The sequence below is a fragment of the Tursiops truncatus genome, chromosome 11 (assembly GCF_011762595.2).
Source record: "Tursiops truncatus isolate mTurTru1 chromosome 11, mTurTru1.mat.Y, whole genome shotgun sequence".
In the NCBI taxonomy this organism is placed as follows: Eukaryota; Metazoa; Chordata; class Mammalia; order Artiodactyla; family Delphinidae; genus Tursiops; species Tursiops truncatus.
The window spans coordinates 9,919,895-9,937,035 of record NC_047044.1 but is presented as its reverse complement, the minus strand read 5'-3'; the positions used below and the strand labels follow the sequence as shown (position 1 = coordinate 9,937,035).

The window sequence follows — 17,141 nt, the reverse complement described above, 5'->3', positions numbered from 1 at the left end:
GATGACATGGCTCTTAACTTTCTCTGCAATGTCTCTGCCTCTGCCCTCCCGCCGCCCTCAGTCCCAGGCTGAATCAGACCAAAAGCCCAGTCAAGGCCCAGTCCTGCCTCTCTCTCCCAGTGGCCCACCTACTGGCAAGGTGGCTCCACACCCAGGCCCTCACTCACCCGCCTCCCTTGCAATCCTAGGCTCTGAGTTGGGGAAACTGAGCTGGAATCTCAGCGCCACCACCCAGCCGGGACTGGATGTCTCCGAATTTGTTTCCTGGGTGCATCGTGCTATAACCAGGACCCTTGGGCCAAATGAGCTTAGGAATTCAGAGCTTTTCAGACTTTAGGAAGGATTACGGTGCTGTATATGGTGCTTAGGCAGTAACACCCCCAGAGGGGTCTGGGCGGCACCCCAAAATCAAACACACAGTACTTCCACAGAGAAAGGTGAGATATTTTTAAAGACCCTAATTAGTCTCGCATCAATTCAGGTCAGATTTTTGCCACGAAATTAGCTTGCGGCAGACTTAGGAAGAACCCCTGGGATTTCGAGCGCTCTGGATTCCAGAAAGGTGGAGAAGGGACTTGGGCGTGGCCCATCCTCCAGAGCTCCGGGGAGGCAGATGCTCAAGGAAGCAGGAATCCAGTGTGGTTTATTTTTTCACTTATTTTCAAACATGACCCCATCCCGCCTCCTGACCTGAAATCCTTTGAGAACATGTGAGGCTCTGAAGGTGGGATGCAGTCCTGACTCCTCTGCAGAGCCCAGGGTCCTGCCAGCTGGGTCCCAGCCTCCCTCCCTAAGTGCTGGCAATACCGGGTCCCTCCACATGTAGCTCTGGCCCCTGTGCCAACGCACCCTCCCCTCTGCCCTGGTCCTCGTGGCGGGTGACAACTTTCACTCACAGGTCATCCTCAACGTCACGGCCTCACCGAGGGCCGGCCCACTCACTCCCGCCCAGCCGCACCGTGCTCGCTCCGTGAGGTTTGTTCTGACAGTGTTCCTGTCTCCCCACACCTGAGTCAATTCTCTGTAGGCCTGGCACAGTGCCAGACACACAGCAGGGACCTGGAAGAGAAGAATCAATCAGATGACTGATGAATGTCCGGCATTAAGCCACGTGCTGCATGCTGCCGGCTCTCCGTCACTTGGTCCCCTCCCCACCATCCAGAGCTCAGCTAAGGACCTGGACCTTTGGCTGGAGGGAGGGATGGGCTGGGTGAGGGCAAAGGATGGAGGCTGAGTCACACCATCTCACACACATCTTCCATCGTGGAGAGCCACACCAACGAGGGCAAAGAACTTGTCCTACGTGCCTCCGTCAGGACACAGCCCAGTCCACCTGGTGCGAGCAACAGGAAGGTGAGAACCTGCCAAGGTAGACACATTTGTACCAGCTGGCACGATCTAGCAATGTCCTGCCAGAATAAGGAAGCTCCCAGTCAAACAGGGCTAGGAGTCTCCTGGCAGGAACACTGATCAAGGAACCTCTGAAGGGTGACCACTCATCCCTGTCTTCTCCCCAACCAGCCTGCAAGCTTGTGGAGGTCAGAGGTCATGTCTTATGTGTAGCTCTGATCCCCGGCACCTACCTCAGAGCCTGGATATGGTTAGCACTCAACAGGCTTTGGCTGGATAAGGGGGCAAGCGAATGAATGTTTGGGCTTTGCAGTTCCTTCCAACTCTAAAACTCCTTGACACCCTCCACCATCCTTGTACCAAGTCCCAGGAATGGCATGTTATCCTGCTCCCCCCTCACACCCCCAGATCTTTATTCCCACCTGCCTTTGTAGCTATCCCCTTCTACGGCCTATTACAGTTTGCACGTGGCATGTCTTCCCTGGTATTGACCATAATTGTGATTAGATGTGTTCCCTTAACATCCTGTAAGTGGGGCTCCATGAGGGCAGGGACCAAGTACTGTGATGAAAAAGTACTTGCTGAATGACTGCTTTGGGGATATGTTGACAGACACTCGACCAGGGGTGTACCCAGAGCAGGCCTGTGGCACTCTACAGTTGACAAAGCGCTCCTGACAGCCGTGTGGAGTAGGTTTTATTGCAGTCAGAACATCCTGGCAGGGGTATCAGGGTCCCCAGAGAGGGCCTCGGGGAGCACCAAGCCGCAAGGTTGGACAGAGTGCACCTTGTGGGTGCAGAAAGCCAGGCTTCAGGGGATCAAGGGAACAGGGTCGGGCAGACCCAGCTCCCAAGAAAAGGGAGGAGTTCCAGTTTATGAATGTCCTCTCCACCTCCTATTAGCTGCCAGAAGGGCACTTGAGAGCCCACGATGGGAGTACAGGGAAGTGAGGGGTCTCGAGTAAAACTCAACCAGGCCCTGGCGAGGCCTGATGAACCAAGCCATGCCTTAGCAAACAGCTCGGAGTGATGCAAACGCGCACGGCCCCTAACACAAGCCCCGCCCCGTCCTTCTCTGGGAGGGACGCCTCTGGCTGACTCCCTTCCTGAAGACACCCACCTTTTCCAGAAAAGCTACAGAGCTCTGTGTAGTCACTAGACTCAGGCACCTGCCTTGGAATTTAGGTATTTCGCAGAATCTCACCATGTCACCCAGATTTTATTCGACCATTTCGCTTCATGCTTGGGAGACACCTTGCTGTTCCGTGTCTCCCACGGATTTCCTGCCTGGAAGGCTGAATGATGGCCTCCCGAAGATGTGCACATCCTAAACCCCTGAACCTGTGACTATTTCACCTTAAATGGCCAAAGGGACCTTGCAGGTGTGATTAAATAAAGGATCTTGAGATAAAGAGATTATCCCAGATTATCTGAGTAGGCCAGATATTATCACAAGGGTTCTTACAGGAGTGGGAAAGAGAGGCTCTGAAGCTGGAGGAAGGGCCCTGAGAGCCAAAGAATGCATGTGGCCTCTAGAAGCTGGAAAAGGCAAGGAAACAGATTCTCCCCTTGAGCCTCCGGAAGGAACACGGCCCTGCCAGCACCTTGGTTTTAGCCCCGTGAAATACATTTTAGACTTCTGGCCTCAAAACCAGAAGATAATAAGTTTGCATTTTAAGTCACTAAGTTTCCGGCAGTTTGTTACCAGCAGCAGTAGAAAACTAATACACCCAGTTTACAGATGAGGAAACAGAGGCCTGGAGAGCTAAAGTCATGTGCCCACAGAATCCTGGTAAACGGCTCCTCACGCTGCCCGTGCCGTCCTGTCAGGGGCCCAGATATCCGAGGGCTGTTGAAGAGCCATGGGCTCTGGAGTCAGACACCTGGACTTGACTTCCAGCTCCGTCACTTACTCGCTCTGTGTCTGCAGGCAAGTTATACAACCTCTCCCTGATGCAGCTTCCTCAGCGGTACAATGGGCTGCAGCCACACTTAGCTCCGAGGGAGCCGTAGGGAAGAAACAAGTCACTATAAGGAAAGCACTGCGAACAGGGCCCGGCCCCGAAACAAGTCACTATAAGGAAAGCACTGCGAACAGGGCCCGGCACCGTACGACGTTACCTGTGATGATTCACTCCCGTTTCAATCATTGCATCCTTCAGCCAGGCTGAGAGAGCACACTCCCAACGGTCTCTGAGACCCGGGCCAGTCCTGTCTCTGGTAGTTGGCTCTTTTTTTAAAATCTTCTGAGGTCATAGTTTCATTCATCAGTTTCAGATCCAAAGTCTTTTGAGCTGCACCCATGAAGTGCTCGCTCGGGCAGTTGCTACACACCCACGGGCCAAACTGGGCTGGCAACACGCTCGCACGCACATCTCCAGAATACGGAATACGAACGAACGCAGCCTGGGAGGGGTTTCGGTTCTTTTATTTAAGATACTCGGAGGAATCTCCACCTTCGCAGAGCTCACTAGCAGCACTTGACCTGAGCACGGTTAATCTGAACTGGCCACTGCTCTCACTTCAGTTGCCTGGGGATGACGGGCCCTCCGGTCTCTGGGGGCTGTTTGTTCTGTGGACTTCTGGGTGGCTGTCTTTTGGGGGAGGCTGACCCACATCAGAGCAGGTCAGCAACCCACAGCCTGGCCCTTCTCCAGAGGAGATTAGAGGGAAAGCGCAGCCAAGGGCTGGGCGGTGCTGCCTGGCTAGCCTTTGGAAAAAGGATCACATGCCCTCACGAGGGGGCAGGGTCCCACCTCTCAGTTCCACGCCCCTTCGATCAACACGGACAAGCTGAGGCCACGCTAGTGGTTCCACATCTGTCCCTGTTCTCCTGGGGTCAAGTTCCCACGAATCTCTCAACAGGAAAGAAAAACCATCCAATCATGTATCTGTCCTTCACTTGGTGTTGGGGGCAGGGGGGGTAGGTGCAGAAATAAAAGAGAACAACAAAGTAATCCAAAATCCTTCAGCAAACACTTACTTAATTCAGCCTTGTAATTAAGTCTTTTTTTTTTTCAACACATACCAGGCCAACTTTTGATCTTTACGGTTTTCTCTCAAACTGAGAACGGATGGGCCAGTGCTCGGTCTCTCTAGCTAGACTCTGTGTCCCTCTAATGAGACCACCTTTTCATCTAGCTAAACCCCACCCAGCCCTAAGCAAACGGGTCCCCTTTGGATGCGGAACCCTCAACAGTCCCTCTAGCCCTTGGGTGCAGGCTGTCTAAACTGAGATCCCTGAACCTGCCCTGACCCCTGGGACCCCTTTGGTAAGAAGCCCAGCTCCAAGGGCAGAAATAGAGACACAGACGTAGAGAACAAACGTATGGACACCAAGGGGGGAAGTGGCGGGGTGGTGGGGGTGGTGGGGGTGGTGGGATGAATTGGGAGATTGGGATTGACATGTATACACTGATGCGTATAAAATGGATAACTAATAAGAACCTGCTGTATAAAAACATAAATAAAATAAAACTCAGAAACAGCAGCCCTGCTCCAGCCCAGTGAGAAATCCTAGCCTGAACTTCATCCATGCCAACGTGTACTAAGTTGGGCGAGTCAGCGTTCCACCCCAGGTGCACACCCCACAGGAGTCCATGTGCGCCACACAGACAAGAACAAGAAACTTCACTGCAGGCCTGTTTATAACAGAAAAAGCCTGGACACAACCCAAATGCCTATCCTCAGAATGAACAGGGACGGCTGAACCTTGAACAACAATGGGTCAGGGGCGCCGGCCCTCAAACATCCACGTATAACTCAGAGTCAGCCCTTCGTATCCGTGGTTCCACACCCTCGGATTCAACCAACCGTGGATCACGTAGCACGGTATGTATCTATTGAAAAAAAGCCACGTGTAAGTGGACCCACACAGTTCAAAGCCGTGCTGGTCAAGGGTCAACTGTATATTTAAACAGCGTGAACTTCCGTGGCACAGGGAGCAAGGACTACTCTACACAACCTGGGTGACTCACGACAGGTTTTCCCGTATGAGACTCTATTTGCAAAAAGGCCAGAAACAGTCAGTAGTGACGAGGTGTGAACAGTGGTTACCTCAGAGGTTCACGACCTGGATGGAGGAGGCCCCAGGGAGCCCCCAGGGAGAGGCTGGGAATGTTCCACAGCTTGATCTGGACAGTGGTTTACACGGGTATTTACAGAGGTAAAAATCCATCGCACTGTACGTCTAGTTGTATACTTTATTGGAGTAGGTTAATAAACATACACTTTCAAGCACCTTCTATGTGCTAAGTCCAAGGGGTATCTCCGGCAAGACTCTAACTGCTTAAGAGCTTACAGTCCAGTGGGGAAGAAAATACACTCAAATAACAATATAAGATTGCCCGTGGCCAGTGGGGCAGTTAATAAGAGTGGGCCAAGGGATCAGTATTACTCATGAGTCAGGGGAAGTGGTAGAATAAGCTGATCAAATGCAGGCGTTTTGGAGGCAGCCAGACCTGTGTCCAAATCTTACTTCTAACTGTGTGACCTGGACGAGATGTTTGCTCTGCTTCTTCATGCTACGGGGGAACCACAGTTGAACCACAGCACTTCATGGGTCCTTGTGAGGATGAGGGAAAGAATGTACACAAAGCCCTGGGGCATAAGACTTGTTATTCCTGTTGCAGGGGGGGCCTGCCCTGTGCCAGGCACCACCGTTCACAGATGTGAAACGGGCCCCGCCCCCCATGGCTCCCGATCCCACCACGAAGAGAGCAGCCCCCATTCGCCCACTCGGCAAACATCTAACAAAACAGGGGCTGTGATGTGGCCTTTGCCCTAAAGGAGCCCACAGCCCAGTGGGGAATCAAGACACCTAGGACACAATGTAAAAGGCTTAAGTGCCAATGGAGAGGAACAGATAAAGAAGCAGGGGAGGTCTGAGCTGGGCCTTGAGAGGCAGAGAGGATTTGGGCACGTGGAGACTGCTAGAGAGGGAAAGGCAAGCAGGCAGAGGGAACAGGATGAGCAAAGGCACGGAGGCGGGAAGGCGAGGAGGCACGTGGAGAAAAGAGCGACCAGTCAAGGGTGGCTCAACAACAGGGGACCCAGTAAACAGGGCCTGGGACAGGGTCTTTATTTATGTGTCAGTGGGGAAGCCCCTGAAGGTTTCAGGGGAAATAAGCATATCAGAGCAGGGATTTAGATGACAAGCCAGACAACAGGGAGGCGGTTACATTTCTCCAGGGCTGGGGCCATGGGTCAGATCTCCCGAGATACACCTGGTCCCCTTCCTGAGACCCAAGCTTGCATTCTTGATTAGCTGATGGTCAGGGGCCTGAATGAGGATGGCTGGTCCTTGAGGGGGTAGCCTTGACCTTCCTGCACTGGGCAAGAGGGTGAGGATACATTTCTTATGGTTCTTGTTTATTTAATTGTATTCAATTTAACTTTTTGAAAAAGTCACATATTCACATGAATCGGCACTCAAAGCGTACGAAGGGTCTCCAGTGAACAGTCTCCCGGCACCAGCCACCACCCCAGAGACACTGCAGTCACCGACTTCGTGTGAATCCCCAGAGACCCTGAGCACATACATAAGCAAATGCACTTTCTATTTGCCTTCACTTTCACGCAGACGGAAGCACACCAGACACACGTCCTGTACCCGCTACCTTCACAGCAATCTATCTTGGTGACTGTTCTGTACCCGTGCATGGAGTCTCCATCTTATTTTTTATGGCTGCACAGTTGTCCATGGTTTGGATGGACCATAATTTGTCCCTGGCCTCTGCTGATGGACTTTCAGGTTGCTTCCAACCTTTTGCTATTAAAAATGAGGCAGCCATGACTAACCTTGCACACGTGGTAACTCATCTGTAGGATAAATTCCTAGAAGTGCAACTGCTGGGTGAAAGCCTTCAAGGATCTGTAATTTTGAAAATGTTGCTAGAGAGGCAGGATACATCTTAATTGCTCATCCAAAAAATAAGCCTAATTATTGGGGAAAATACTGACAACATGTAGTTCCAAGGATGCCCAGATGAAGACACAGTAGACACAGAGAGAGCACTAGGTCGGGAGATGGCTCTGGACCCAAATCAGCCCCAACTCGCCCAGCGTCCTGGTCCATGGACTCGCATTTCCTCACCTGTGAGTGAAGGGCCAGACCCGCTCAGCCCCTCGGCCGTCCCCAGAACGGACAGGCTCTGGTGCCCTGGTCCCAGGTCAGGGGGAAGTGTGGGAGATGACTGGAGTCACCTCGACACCTGACCCTAATTGGTCTCCCTGGGCAAAGGCGCCATGGGAAGAGCAGGCAGGCCACGGAGCGTGCACCAGAAGCAGGTCTGGAGGGGACAGGTGGGAGTGCAGAGCCCGAGACGGCGGGGTGCTTCCAGTCTAGCTATCCTGAATGAGTGACAAGCACCTCTGGCCACTTCCCATGCGTGAGCTGTAGGGACACCACAGCCATGCGAGACACACTCAGGCTCCACGACATTTACTGCTGTGTCCATCACGGACCTGTTAGGTAACAGCCATGGCCACCTAAACCTCACTCATCAAGCGGTGGCTGGCAGAGGATGGAGGAGGGCCTCTGGATACCTAGTGTCCTCCCTGTGAGTGAGGACAGCTGGGTAAATGCAGCGGGCAGGGCAGGGCTTCCTCCCACCCGCACGAATCTGGCTCAACTACTGAGAACTGCAAATGGAAGAAATGGTCTTCCGCCCCCAACCAAGCGGGAGACACCTCCTGGCAAACCCAAGCCAGCATTTGAGAGGCAGAACCCTTGCCAGCCTTCCCGTTTCCCAGCCCGTGCTCTGCTCCAACAGACTGGACAGCCAGGAACGCCTGTAAATTGAATCATGCTTAAATGCACCGAGGTTATATCGCCATTAACGTTTTTCTAACCACTGCCCAGGGCATCAAGCTTTCTTTGTAAAGCAAGTATGTACTGTTTTGCTAAATCTAGATTTTCACATGCCTTATTTGTTTAAAACCTACTGACAAACATGTAGAGATGTACTTCTGTTCCAGGAGGTGAGGCCTTGACGCCAACTGCTCTGGGAGAGCTCCCTCCCTCCACTCCTCGACTCACCTGCCAGTACCTGTGCTCCAGGTGGTCCTGCTACCTGGAAAGCCCTCCCCTGCTTCTCCACCTGCCCACCTCCCCTGTCCATCAGAGCCCCCAACTCAACTGCCCTTCCCCCAGGGAGCCTGGGCCCCCCACCCACCGGCAGGCAGAGCAGACTGCTGTCTCCTGGGGCCCCCACAGCTTCGACCGGATCCTCTATGAACGCTCTTTCCAAGTCTAAGCAGCAGTTCCACCCGCTGGCCTTCCCAGTGGGAATGCAGGCTCTCTGGGGGCCACGGCTGTGCTGAAGGGGTCACTCAGAGGAGCAAGGGCACACAGGATTCGAAATCAAAAACCTGGGTGCTTCCTTCCACAGGATCTTAGGCAAATTCACCCCTCTGAGCCTCAGTCTATCCGTCTACAAAGTAGGCACAATAATTCCAAGGGGCCAGGGCCAGTGGGAGGATTAAATGAGATGATATATGTGAAAAGCAATTTGCAAACTGCAAAGCCCTACACCAATTCCAGTGAGGATTAGTAATATTAGTACTAATCGCAGCAAGATCTTTTTTGACCCACCTCCTAGAGTAATGAGAACAAAAATAAACAAATGGGACCTAATGAAACTTAAAAGCTTCTGCACACCAAAAGAAACCATAAACAAGATGAAAAGACAACCCTCAGAATGGGAGAAAAGATTTGCAAACGAAGCAACTGACAAAGGATTAATCTCCAAAATATACAAACGGCTCATGCAGCTCAATACCAAAAAAAACCAAACAACCCAATCAAAAAATGGGCAAAAGACGTAGACATTTCTCTAAAGAAGACATACAGATGGCCAACAAACACATGAAAAAATGCTCAACATCACTAATTATTAGAGAAATGCAAATCAAAACTACAATGAGATATCACCTCACACCGGTCAGAATGGCCATCATCACAAAATCTACAAACAATAAATGCTAGAGAGAGTGTGGAGAAAAGGGAACCCTCATACATTGTTGGTGGGAATGTAAACTGATACAGCCTCTATGGAGAACAGTACAGAGGTTTCTTAAAAACCTAAAAATAGAACTAACATGTGACCCAGCAATCCCACTACTGGGCATATATCCAGAGAAAACCATAATTCAAAACGACATATGCACCCCAATGTTCACTGCAGCACTATTTACAATAGCCAGGACATGGAAGCAACCTAAATGTCCATCAACAGAGGAATGGATAAAGAAGATGTGGTACATATACAATGGAATCTTACTCAGCCATAAAAAAGAACGAAATTGGGTCATTTGTAGAGACGTGGATGGACGGAGAGACTGTCATACAGAGTGAAGTAAGTCAGAAAGAGAAAAACAAATATATATTAATGCATATACGTGGAATCTGAAAAAACTGGTACAGATAATCTTACTTACAAAGCAGAGGACTTCCCTGGTGGCACAGTGGTTAAGAATCCGTTTGCCAATGCAGGGAACACGGGTTCAACCCCTGGTTCGGGAAGATCCCACATACCGCAGAGCAACTAAGCCTGTGGGCCACAACTACTGAGCCCGTGCTCTAGAGCCCGGGCTCCACAACAAGAGAAGCCACCGCAATGAGAAGCCCGCGTACTGCAAGGAAGAGTAGCCCCCGCTCGCCGCAACTAGAGAAAGCTCATGTGCAGTAACAAAGACCCAACACAGCCAAAAATAAATTAATTAAAAAATAAATAAATAAAAAGCAGAAATAGACACACAGACGTAGAGAACAAATGTATGGATACCAAGGGGGAAGGGGTGGGGTGGAGGGGGATGAATTGGGAGATTAGGATTGACGTATATGCACTACTGATACTATGTATAAAATAGATAACTAATGAGAACCTACTGTATAGCACAGGAAACTCTACTCAATGCTCTGTGGTGACCTAAATGGGAAGGAAATCCAAAAAAGAGGGGATATATGTATACGTACGGCTGATTCACTTTGCTGTACAGTAGAAACTAACACAACATTGTAAAGCGACTACACTCCAATAAAAATTTTTAAAAACTAGATTAAAAACAAAAAAAGAGTAACATTAGTACTAAATAGTATGTTAACATTACTTAATATTAATTTCCTCACACACATCCGTTCACCAACACCTATCATTGTGCCTGCAGGCACCCGAAATGACTGCTGATGGAATCCCAGGTTCTCTGTTCATTCCAGACAGAACAAAAACCACGGCTGCTAGAGATGGAGACCAGGAGCCTCTGCCAGTGGCTACAGCAGCAGCAGCTGTGGGGTTAGTTATTTTTCCCCTGGAGCTTTCCTGTAAGAGATAACCCAGAGGGCTTTGGGAAACAGCCCCACCCAGCAGAGTGGAGGTGTTCAGCCACCTGCCAACAGGACGGGGCCTCCCTGCGTGCAGGCTGCCCACAGGGGTTGTAGCAGGAGAAAAATAAAGGCATCAAACTCCACACACTTCTCCCAGGGTGGGGAGGCTGTCTTATCTGAAAATCACTTTCAGGGCGGCAGATGTAGTAACTTCCAGAGGTCTCATTCCACCCGCTTCGTTGAGGTGAGGGCTGGGGACAGCCGTCCTGGGACCACCCATGGCCTGAAGCTACAGGGTCCTCAGATCGTGGCTCCCGAACAAGGATACTGAAGTCTTCAGGGGGATCCCTTCTCTATCCATCTTCACTTGACGGTGAAGACCGGCTCTCCCTCCAAGACAGAAACCAGGCCCTCCTCTTGTGGGCGGGGTGGATTTCAAGGTTTTCTAACCTGGGACCTCATCTGAGTGAGCCCTGTGGCAGCCAGGAGGTGGGCAGAGGAGGATGAATAACCCCACTGGAGGGCAAGTGACTGGCCCAAGGTCATCACCAGGTTCTCTGACTCTGTGCAGTGCCCCACCTGCTCCTCACATCATCGTGCCATCCAGCAAGAAGGGTGGAGACCTCGTCTTTCCTACAGACCTTGAAATAAAGCACCAAGGGGCTCTGTTTTAGAACTTCTCTGATTCTTTCATATCTACGGCTAACTTTCATGTCATGGGTAAACGCTTGCAGCTCGGTGTTATGTGAACAATGAGCTAATGCAGGAATGACGCCTAGAAGGAAAATATGCCCACTCTTCAACAGTGATTATTTCTTGGTTTTAGAAATTTGGGGTGATTTCTATTCTTATCCTCCAATCTTTTCTGGGTTCCAAATTTACTATAATCAACAAGTACTATTTTCAAAAGCAGAGAACCCCATTGTTTTTCACAGGCTGAAACACTGCAAACCTTCCATGAAATACTCATTTTGTTGTGTGTGACCTTTTAAAAACATGGTAGAACTGGAAGTGATTAGTAGGTTAGGAACAAAAGTTTTCTGGGTGGGATCTTCCCTCTCTGGTTTCCGCCCCAGAGGAGAAGGAAAAGGAGGTGACTGTGGGGCTTCCTGCCTCTCAGCCCAGGCCTGAGACCTCCAGACCATTGGACGGAGCCTGTCCTTGAACACACCCAAGGCTGTCAGCTCCTGGTATAACTCAGTTCTAATAAACAAGCCTGTTCGGACCTATCACTTCTCAAGAATAATTCCAGCTTTATCCTGTGTGGCAATGATACTAACCCATCCAACTGTTGGTTTGTTAGTCAAAGCGATTTCAGCACCTACTCTGTGCAAGGCATCGTGCCACACGCTGAGCCACCATTAATCCAAGACGGGAAAAACAACCAACCAGACCGAGGCCCCATGTCATCCTTCTAAGTTCTGCCCAAGCATAGGGTTTCAGATGCACTAAAACAGCAGCAAACAGGAATGTGAACAAACGCAGCCTAATTCCAGCACCGCCCCTCCCAGGACTTGGACAAAGCAGGGGCCTAGCACGAGTCCCTGATGAGAACACTGGCAGCTTAGCTGCACTGCATTAAGGTACCTGCACCACATGCCACCCGGCAGAGGTAGACAAAATGGGCAGGAAACGGGAGACAATCCGAAACTGGGGGACCTTCCAAATCTTCTCTCCAGGGCCCCTCACACTCTACTTCTTCCCCTTCCTGTCCTCTTTGAGGCCAAGAAGATCACATTCAATTAACATTTACTGAGGGCCTACTACGTGCTGAGCCCCAATGCCAAACAATTTTGCAGACAAAGGACTCAGACCTTTGCTTTGCACATGCTGTTCCCTCTGCCTGGAACCTGCTTCCTTATACATGGTGACAGCGTAAACGTCACCTGGTCAGAGAGGTGCCTGCCCAGGCGGGAATGCCTCCGTGTTCCCTCAGAGCACCTATGACAACTGGAACGGTTCTCCCCAGCTGGACTCAGCTCCCTGCACTGGCATACAGCCGTGCAACACCTCTTTCTTGAATAAATTAAACAGCCTGTAAGGTAACAATGAAAGCCAGTGTTTACTGAGCACATACCACGTACAGCCGGATGCTGTGCTGAGCTCCGCGCAGACATCAGAGCGTCACAGCCATATCACGGCTCCACTATTATTACTCCTCTTTTACAAATGAAGGAAGTTGCATCATCTCCCGCTATTCTTTAAGAATGGGAATCAGAACCTGGTAAGCAACTTGTCCAAGGCCACGGAGCTAACAAGAGAGCCGCAGCTCCCAATTCTTCCTCCAGAAGGCTCAGCTTACCTCCCTCTCTCCCCGGAGCCCAAAGGGGTGCTTCTTTCTCCTATGCTCCCAGTGACCATTTTTGTCCCCTTCCTGAATTCTCCGCCTCCTCTCCCCAGGCACCCAATTCAGAAGTTTTCCTTGATTCCTCCCCTCACGTCCTACACCCATGGGCTCCCAGAGCCAAAGCTGTGCTTCAGCAGACATCCTGTGCGAAGACCCCTAGTCTTTCAGCCCTGGAGGGAGGGACAAACTGGGGCGCTCAGCTGGTCGCTCAACACCCAGCAAAGCAGGCGGGGAGGGCAGGCATCCCCTCAGTGAACCCACACATCCCCACCCCCCTTTGCCTGTATTTATAGCACTGATGAGCATGGGGGTCTGGAGGATGGAAGATGGGGGAAAAGGAGCGGCCCACCCTGTCCACAGCCACAGTGTGAGAGGTCAGCAAGGACCTGCCAGACCCGGGAGGGCCAGGAAGAACCCGGTTCCAGTTCAGGGGGCCACCCTACCGCCAGCCACGGAGGCCAGGGTAGAGCCAGCATTACAGCAGTGAGCTCCAGAGGCCTGTCCTGAGTCACACAGGGCTGTCGGGACCAGAAGCTGCTGGAAGGATAGAAGCGCAAGGCAGCAGGGACCGAAAAGGATGCCAGTGACCCGAGGGAAAGCAAAGGAGGGAAAGGCCCAGTCTCCTTGGAGTTACCTGCAGGAACGAAGGAAGAAGGAGCCGCGGGCACACTGTCCCGGAACACGCGGCTGAGGCTGTCGCTTCCTTTTGGAAAACTTCAGGGCTCCCTGGTGACCACACCGGGGTCAAGCTCAAACTCCTTAGTGGGGCCTTCAAAGGTCTTCACGCCCTGGGCCCACCATAGCCATGTCTGGGTGAGGTATTTCAGGCCTCCGCACCTCTGCGCAGGGGGGCTTCCTCTGCCTAGAATGCCCTCTCCCTCCACAGGCAGAGCACTCCCCGTCGTCCTTCAAGGTGCAGGAGGTTTCGCTTCTACGATGATGTCGGGCACACCCCAGGGTTAGTGGGGGAAGAGCGTGGGCTCCAAGGTCAGCTCCACAGCCCAGCGCGGCTTTACCCTCCTAGGCTGCCTCCTCTGCAAAACGTGAAGGTAACTGTTCCCACCTCACTGTGGTGGGAGGATGAAACTCAGTCGGTCATGAAAGCACTTTGAACTGTGCCTGGCACACAGTAAGTGCTTAATGAACAGGCTGTTGTTCCTACTGTCCTCCGGCCCCACTAGGGCCCTCTGTTTCCACCACAAGCAGAGCACTCTCTGTCGCATATCTGTTACACGGTGGACAGCCTCAGCCAACCACAGCCTCTTAAAAGACACAACCCACGACTCAGCACGGTGCTGGGCACACAGTAGGTCTTCAGCAAGTGCTCACTGCCTGTGAAGGTCCAGTGGTAGACCCCCCCAGAGTTCTCCCAGGGCCCAGCAGCTGGCCTTCCACAACTCACACACCAAATCCCCAGTCTCAAGGCCCAGCAGAGTGAGAAGGGTATTCACAGTTACTTGGTTTCAAAACAATAAAGGACCGTACTCTGCCTTCCCACTCCAGGGAATTCACAGGGAGAAATGAGCACAGGAGGGACTGGAAATAGCATGGAGCCCCTCTTGGGGAAGAGAGCTCGGCCGGCCCACCAGAAACCAGGAGCAAAACCTCAAAGGCAGAGGAGGAGAAAACAGCCTCCAGACAGAAGCCCGAGCTCCACAGAACTCGGCCAACACCAGTGAACTAGGACAAGATCACCTGCACCCATTCTGCCCTGAAGCTCTTCTTCCCACCCACTTGGAGGCCTTTAGAAGGGGTTCCTGGGGTAACCCACTACCACATGGGAGCAACTTAAAACACATCCAGGATCCCAGAGGCTGCACAAAGGAGCCAGGTTGCCTGTGGCCAATTCTTGGGGGGAATTGATGGTGACTTCTCCATGCACACTGGCTATGGGGGCCTTGTGTCTGGATTGGGGTCACTGTCTACGTCCATCTCCCCAGCAGACTGGAAGCCCGTAGCGGCCAGGCACCAGGTCCCATTCATCTTTAGACCCCTGTGCCCCTAGCATAGTACCTGGCATGTCGTAGATGCTCAGTAAGTTACAAGGCAGCACACCTGGCAGCAAGAGAGGTCCTGGTTCATGGATGACTCCATCCAGGCCTGCCACGTACATGGACAAGGAGTCACGTGCTCCCTCTGGGTCTCAGTTTCCTCATTTGTAAAGAGGGATAACAAACAGTTCTGTCCACGCACAGCCTCCGAGAGAATTAAGTGGGGAAATATACGTGGAAAGCACCAAAGCATCAGACGAATGCTAGTCAGCCTTCCAGTTTCAGCTCAGCTCCCCTCGCCCCCTCCACCCCATGTTGGAACCTTTTCTGCTGGCCACGTTTCCCCTCCCCCAGCACTGAACCCACTCTGCATCCCCTCTATTGTTTTATATTTTTCACATCATTGTGACTACTTGATTCTAAGTTTGATTCCCCGACCGACCTGAGAGGTCCTGGATCCCAGGGGCATCATGTGTTTCTGTTCAAAGCCTAATAAAATGGGCACACAGACCTGACCGCTGGGGCCTTCCCACCCCACGGTCCCAGCTCTGATACACACGGCACCCTCCAGCAAGATGTCCCGATGTGCAGAGCCTAGGGGGCCCACCAAGCACGCTGGAAAGGAAGGGAGATAGGAAGGGATGCTGCACCCACAAGCTGTGCGGGAGTCACACCTCTGAGACCTGCGCCGCCTTTGCAGGTGCGTGAGCTTATTTGCCTGGCTGCCTCCACAGCACAAGGGCCTCCAGGGCACAGATTGCTGCTTCTTTCCTTACATAAAGCACCCAGCAGTCAGATAAATAATACATGCCCTTCTCCTCACACGCAGGTATCAGACGTGCAAACACCTGCTTTGCCCCACAGTGCCCTGGGTGTGGGTGTGTGCGTGTGTGTGGGTGTGTAATGTCTGGCCTTGCACAACCCCAGAGGGGATACGGGTTGGGAACAGATACTCACGCCCACCTCTCAACCCCATCTCCTTGCCTTGGCCTAGAGTCAACTAGCACTAGACCCAAGCAGTGTGCCCAGAGAAGAAATGTCTGGGACGGATGCACACACCCTAAACCAGTCTCTGTGTTCCTTTTCCAAGCACATATCCTTGGAGCCCCAGGTTCCTGCCCGTGCCCCTCCAAACTGCTGACCTGTATGCAACGCGTGTACACCTTCATGCACGCATCCCCAGAGGCCTCGCCAGGCTAGCCACCAGCCCAGATCACAGCTACCCGCACAGGGCAAGGCCGACTCCCCCACTCACTAGGCTGTGCCAGGCGCCAGCACATCCACCGGGCGCACACCATCCCACTTGCAAAGGGCCTGTCCATCCGCTTCCCCTCTCTCCCGGCCACCCCCACGGGCAGGTCCGATTACACTCCAGGCGCGGGCCCCGCCACGCTGGCGAGGAGGGGGCAGCGCACACCCACGGGCGGCCCGCGACCTCGCAAGGTGGGGAGAGAGCGCAGGGCGAGACGGGCGGGGCCGCAGACGCCCCCTCCCTCCCCGCCAGGCCGGCCACCTTCGTCCGCTCCCCGCCCGGGGACCCGCGGCCAATGCGACCCGCGGGGCGCCCCCCGAGCGGGCCTCTCCAGAACGGGGCAGCCCCGCCGCCCCCGGAAGCCCTCGGCCGACCCCTCGGGGCCTCCAGCTCAGGGCCGGTGGGTAGGGTACCTCAGGAGCCCATGGCGGCGCGTGTGCGGGCGACGCGCGGCAGCCGGACTGTGAGAGCGAGGCAGGCTGACGGCACCGCAGCGCTAGTATCTCGCCGCCGTCGGCTCGTCCCGGGCCCAGCAGAGTGCCGCCGCGGCGCGCCTGCGCACCGAGCGCGCCGCCGGAGAGGGCGGGGCAGCGAGCGCGAGGCTGAGATCACCCTCCCGGCCTTAAAGGAGCCGCCGTCCCAAACCCCAGGTGGTGGGAGCGATCCCGCTCTCCTCCAGCCGATCGTAAACCAGTCATGAGTCGCCTCCCCAACCTCCATCCCACTCCGATCCCTGCCCACCAGTGAGCTTCTTGGGGTGCAGGGACAGAGTCTTGGGCTCCAAGCTCTGTCCCTGGCACTCGCTGGCTGCATGGAGCTTCACCTCTTTTCCTCCATTTGGGCCTGTTTGAAGATGAAACAATATCTAACGGCTATT

The 17,141-nt window shown here is 53.0% G+C and overlaps 1 protein-coding gene across 4 annotated transcripts in view; it reads right to left on the bottom strand.

Moving 5' to 3' along the window:
- The window catches only part of TMEM184B (transmembrane protein 184B), a 48,915-nt gene extending 32,089 nt beyond the window's left edge, over window positions 1–16,826 (bottom strand). The window contains exons 1-2 of one of the 4 annotated variants that reach the window (XM_073788179.1): window positions 16,678–16,792; window positions 897–1,059 (exon numbers count right to left, since the gene is read on the bottom strand). Coding sequence is in view for 1 of the 4 variants with exons in the window: in XM_073788181.1 (XP_073644282.1) it covers window positions 16,155–16,181 (27 nt within the window). In the remaining 3 variants the exon portion in view is untranslated. Of the gene's footprint in view, window positions 1–896; window positions 1,060–13,655; window positions 15,276–16,154; window positions 16,592–16,677 lie in introns of those variants that run through there. The other 3 variants (XM_073788178.1, XM_073788181.1, XM_073788180.1) reach the window with 3 other exon arrangements.
- Window positions 16,827–17,141: the final 315 nt, after the last annotated feature.